The 6,294-nt window shown below is 33.9% G+C and overlaps 1 protein-coding gene across 1 annotated transcript in view; it reads left to right on the top strand.

Annotated features, from left to right (window-relative positions):
• Nucleotides 1–6,294, top strand: part of EHHADH (enoyl-CoA, hydratase/3-hydroxyacyl CoA dehydrogenase) — a 47,217-nt gene that overhangs the window by 6,064 nt on the left and 34,859 nt on the right. The window contains exon 3 of the mRNA XM_004675056.2: nucleotides 5,916–6,088. Within this exon, the coding sequence (XP_004675113.1) occupies nucleotides 5,916–6,088 (173 nt within the window). The remainder of the gene's footprint in view (nucleotides 1–5,915; nucleotides 6,089–6,294) is intronic.

The raw sequence follows: 6,294 nt of genomic DNA, 5'->3' as shown, positions 1-6,294 counted from the left end.
CCTGCAGTTCATTGTTCTTCTGGTAGTTGCCTACCTCTGTGACCAGGGCACTCTTTATTGGGGTATTATGTGAAAATTCAACAATATTGACAGAATAGGGTAAAAGTGTCTGAAATAGTCATTGATTCCTTGGTATTTGTGTTTTTTCCTTTTTTCCCAAATGCACAGATTATATATATGCTCTGACAAAAGTCACATGGAGATGATGGACTCACAGTCTTATAATACCCAGGGGAATTTAATGGATGTTAGTAATCTAAATAGTAGATTATGAAATTATGACAGTATTTACATATCAAAATGTTAATATTTTATAATAATTGCTATTTATCTTGCCTGTATATACCAGTACTGGGGAAGCTGTTTATTTATTAATAATGATAATGAAATGATATTTTTACATATATTTTCATCCTCAGTAAATGCTATAGTTTTCATTTATAGGTGAGAAGATCAAGCCTGAGAGAGGCTAAAATAATGTGCCAAACATTAACCAGCTATTATTAAGTTGTTATTAGAGTGAAGGTCTGGGTACTTGCCACTCAGGAGACAAATAAGAGTTGGTGGGAGGAAATTAGTTTTATTTAGGGAAGCTGGCAACCTGAGGAGATAGCCGACTATTGTCTCAGTCGCCATCTTTCTGAGCTGGGGAAAGGCAGGGACTTAGGTGGGAAAGGGGGAGAAGCTAAAGGATCTGTGTCAACAGTATCTCAGAGAAATAGGCAAGGTTCCTGCAGTCATTTTCTTGCATGTTTAGGCTGGGTCTGTCATGGTATAGGTGCATGCTCTTCATTATGATAATGAGGTGGTGGCTTAGCCCATGTCTGACTTCTACCTCCATTTGATCTCAGCCTTTTTTTTTTAAACAGGAAAAAGTTATTTATTTGTACCTTCCTTCAATTCACTTAAAAAAATAATATAATAGTTTATTTTTACATCATTTTGTGCCTTTTTCCATTTCAGTTGTAATCCCCGTGTGCTTCCCATCACCAAATCACCCGTGTGCCATCACCATAGTCTAGTGCACTACCTGCTCACCACCCCTCGTTTTTGAGCCTGTTCCTCATGCTACCCTGGTAAAATGTCTCTGGTATATAGTTATTTATTATTTTGTCCCCCCTATATACACCTGTTATGAGTGAAACCATCTGGAATTTTTCTTTTTCTTTCTGGCTTATTTCACTAAGTATGGTCCCTTCCAGCTCCATCCATGTTGCTGCAAAAGGCATGAGTGAGTTTATCTTTTTGATTGCTGTGATTTCAGCAGGTTTTGCCTGGTTTTCTGTAGTTTTTTTTTCTCCCAAGAAGATAAACAGTAACAGAGCAAGGATGAACAGGGCAAGGATGAGGAACTTAGAGTTACTGGACCATAACAATTCTCTTCTCAGGCTATATCCTGTCCCTCATTCTTGAGGGGCAATGGTGGAAGTCCACCTTCTGGAACTATTTCCTGCTGAATAAGGATATAAGTTCAGGGCATCAGAGAGGATCAGACTCTTGGCCTACCTAATTTCTGGAATATGTGGTTACAAAAGAAGCAAGCATATTGTAGAAACAATGACCATGTGCCTGAGTTAGCTCAGCTATCCAAATCAGTTAGAAAAGACCTTGTTCATAATAAGTGTCAGTGTCATGATTCAGTGTTTTCAAGATGAACAGCTTCTTTGTGCTCCCTTCTTTGTCTTCTCAGCCTTTGCAGTATCTCAGAGACCCTTCTTAGGACCTGAATTTGACCATTTAGCCCCATTTCAAAATGATTTAGACACTGGAAACTTAAGATGGCAACTTTGAATTATACAGAGAAGGATTAGTGTTATGGGAATCTTGATAATTTTTTGAAAGAAAGGGGGCTGAAAGGAGACACAAGTGAGAATTCAGAGGCAATAACATTTTCCTAGAAAAGAATTAGAGGTTATAGATAGAATGACACTGGACTTAATAAATATAGATAGAACGAGCCCTCCAGCATTATAAATAAAACATTCTTTTTTTTTTAATTAGGTAGACTTGACATGCAAACATGCATAAGTTTAAGGTGTACTACATATTGGTTTGATATATTTATATTAGATTGTGATTGCCATTGTAGAACTAGTCAACACCTCTACCACTTTATTTCTATTCAGTTGTCATTTCTTCTAGTGGTGGGAACAATTGCAATCTAGTCTTTTACCAAACTTGATGTTTATAATACAATCTGTTAGCACTGTAATGAAAATAAACATTGTTCTCAGATCTGAAACATTTATCAAAATTGACCAGATACCATACCATGTAAGTTTGTCTCAGAAAATTATATTTAAAATATTTCTTTAACAACAATGCAATTGAATTAGAAATCAATAACAAATGTAAATAGAAATTCTCAGACATTTAAAAATTAAATTCATGTTTAATAAATTCTGAGTAAAAACAAAATTCTAATATGATTTAGAAAATATTTTGAACTCAATGATAATGAAAACACAACATCTATAACTTAAGAAATAATATAAAGCAAAACTTTGTTTAAAGATATATATCAGAAAAGAAAAAGAAACATAATAAGCTAAACATTTATATTAAGGAACTAATACAACAAACAGTAAAATAAATCCAGATGAAGTAGAAGGAATGAATAAGATGTTAGCGATGTAGAAAAGAAAGGTGAATCAAGAGAAATAAAAATGTCGAAAGTTCGTTCTTTAAAAGACTACTAAAATGGACAGGTAATCAGGGGAGATTGAGCAATAAAAAAGAGAAGGCACAAACAAATATATAAAGAATGCCAGAGATATCACTGCAGATGCTACAGTTATTTAAAAAATAATGCAGGCACAATAGGAATATTTTGTTTGATGACTGATCACCATAAGAATACTTGTTTAATGACTGGTCACTATAGGAACATTTTGTGTATGAATATCACAGTCTCAATAAGAGATCAAAAAGTCACATTTAAGAAAAATGTGATGGTTGTTATCATTCTGCTTTATGCACACACACTGATGTAATCCCACTACTGCTTGTAATGTATATATAAAGACCTGCTGGTACAATCGGCAGAAGATGCTTTCACTCAAAAAAAAAAAAAAAATGCAGACATGAGCAAGTAGAACAGTTAAAATTGACTCAAGAAGAAATAAAAATCATTAAAGAAACAGAAACCCCACAGAAAATTCAACCGCACTTATTTTATTGGCGAGCTGTTACTGAAAAGTCAAGGAAATTATTCTATTTTTTACACAACTATTTTAGAGAATAAAAAAAGAGGTAATCCCATAATGTACACAACTATCAAATCATTCTGTTGTACACCTGAAACTACTTTACTACTATATGTGAATTAAACTTCAATATACAATAAGACGGAACTCTTTCTCTAATAGTTTCCTGGGGCTGCTGTAACAAATGATCACAAAACTAGATGATATAAAATGATAGAAATTGATTCTTTTACTGTTTAGGTGGTTAAAAGCTAAAATCAAGTTATTTGCAAGTTATTTGCTTTTGACTCCAAAAGCTCTAGGGAAGAATCCTTCCTGGCACTTTTAGCTTCTTGTGGCTGATGGTAATCCTTGGCTTTCCCTAACTTTTTGCTACTCCAGTCTTTGCCTTTGTTTCCCATGACCTTCTCTTCTGTGTTCCAATTTTACTGATTTTGTGTAGGAGCTCTCTAATGTGGGACGACTTCATCTTTACTTGATTCTACTGTAAAGACCCTATTTTCAAATTGAGACATGTTCACAGGTTATGGTAGACACCATTCAACCCAGTATACGTCCCAACTCATTTTTTGAATCTTCGTATTAACCCCAGTCAAGGGCAGTATAAAGAAACAAACTGATAAGCCAATAAAAATAGATATAAAAATCTGAAATGGTGTATTATAAATTGAATCTAACAAAAGAGCTTTATTACAAGTGACTATACACTTTATCCAGAAATACCAGGTTTATAAAAATTAGAAGATTGTTGTAACTCATCTATTTAGTGACTTTAAGAGGAAAAAATCGTGATTATTTCAAAATGCTCAGAAAAAAACCTTGATATTTAGTGTGTATTAAAGAGAAAAATTATTAGTAAACTAATATCACCAATTGTATTTAACTTTGTGTATTCTAGGTCTTGACCAACCAAGTAGCTCTTGGAAAGGAATAAACAAAATTTGATTATTTAGAAAATATGGAAGTTTGCAGAAAATCACAATAATCTATCAAAAAATTATTAGAATAAGAAAATTTAGCAGTTTTTCTGGATATAAATGCAATGACCTAAAAAATTAATAAATTTCTGTATTCAGAAATATATAATTAAAAAATGAAATCATGATATTCTTATATGTGCTTTGGTTTCTGTAAAATTAGGTTAATAATAATACTAACTTCATCCAGCATGTGACAGAATGTATATAACATTTAAGAACGAGGCCTGTGTAGTCAAACTGCCTGAGTTCAAATCCTTATTTTACCAGTTACTCCTCATATGTCTTAACTAGTAACTTAACATTCACAGTCTTAACTTCTTTACCTGTGATTCACAGTCTTCTTTTACCTGTGAAATGGGGATTGTTATACTACTTAATGTATTAGGTATTAAGAAAATCAAATGAGACTATATTAAGCAACTTGGGACAATAGCTTACCCACACATGAGAACTGTTACTGGAATGATAGTTCTGAGATTCAGACAGAAATTCATGTTTCTCTAGAATCAAAATAATCTGGAAAAAAAAAACCCACTAGAGTAAAATGATGAAATACGATGTTTCAGTGAGAAAAATGCAAAATGATGCTAGAGAAGGTATACACAGCAAGTGAAAAAGATGAATAGGCTATGACATCTTACTTTAACTTAACTTTTAAACTTGTACCAAACAATGTTTTCAAAGAATAGATAGGATATTTTCCCAGAAACATGTATAATATTTGTGAAAAACAAAGTCTAAAAGATTTTGCAGAATATAGAGACTGCTAAAATATAAATTATAGTACACTTTTATTTATTACATTGGTTTTTTTTAAGGTAGGTATCAGAAAAAAATGTTAAATACCTTATTCAAGGTCACTTTTCTTTATGTTCATTGGAAGAAAAACCAGGAATTCACCAAAATTGTTGGTATTATCTCAGTGGTAGCTGATCTTTATATTCTGTATAATTTTGTGTATTTTTAAAAATTTATTTTAAAGATTTATTTATTTATTCATACAGAACTGGGGTACAGGCCAGAGATGTGGAGGGTGAGAGGATTCACCAGGGACAGAGTGGGGAGCAGAACAGGCAGATCAACGAAGTACTGGGCAGGTTGGGATTGAACTCATGCAGAGGTGGCTTAAGCTTCTTAGTGCAGGGAGGGCCCAATTTTGTGTATTTTTAAAGTTGTCTATAATGCATGTTATTTTTATAATTAGGAAAAGCAAATCAATGCTGCTACTTTAATCAATTTCCAAAAATATCAATGACCAACCAGAATACTAAGCTGGTTGATTAACAAGTAACAGACATTGTGTGCATTTTACCCTGAGATTTTACCCAGATCTTACTAAGAGGTGGTTCTAGATTACTGTGAGTCAGGGAGATGAGCATCATTACACAGAAAATGAGAAAGGCTGACTCAATCTCAGAATAATGGTCTTTATTAGAGAATTCCTGGTCCCTGTGCTTTATTATTTTTTCTAAACGTAGAATTGCTACCTCATACAGAAAGAGATTTTAGAAGACTACAGGATTCTTGCAAAGATTTGAGGATTTTCTCTTATGTTGTTTCACATTTCCCAGGTTATTTGCTCCTTTATTGTTTCTCCAGCCATAGGATGAAATGCTTTATTGGTTCAAGTGGGTCTGAGATTCCCTAAGAGTTATATGGTAACTTGTTATTATATAATATAGCCCATGGCTTTCTCACTTTCCTTTTTTCTTTATATTTGTACCTCTAGGTGCTGATATCCGTGGTTTCAGTTCTGCTAAGACTGCTGGTATCTCACTGGGATATATAGTAGATGAAATACAGAAAAATAAGAAGCCTGTGGTGGCAGCAATCCAAGGTGTGGCTTTAGGAGGGGGATTAGAACTCGCCCTGGGCTGTCATTATAGGATCGCACATGCAGAGGTAAAAGCAGAGGCTCCTTATGAAACTTGGGGTGAGGAGGGAGAGGGCTTTTTTTTTTTTTTTAATAACAGTTTATTTTTACATCATTTTGTACATTTTTTTCCCATCTCAATTGTAATCCCTGAGGGTTTCCCATCACCAAGTCATCCATGTGCCATCACCATGATCCCGTGCACTTCCCTCCCCACCCTCCCACCCCCGTTTTT

This window comes from Condylura cristata, unplaced genomic scaffold (genome assembly GCF_000260355.1).
Source record: "Condylura cristata isolate star-nosed mole 26May11 unplaced genomic scaffold, ConCri1.0 scaffold00003, whole genome shotgun sequence".
NCBI classification, from domain to species: Eukaryota; Metazoa; Chordata; class Mammalia; order Eulipotyphla; family Talpidae; genus Condylura; species Condylura cristata.
Note: the sequence above shows the minus strand (reverse complement) of the source record. Positions and strands in the feature narration are given on the sequence as shown.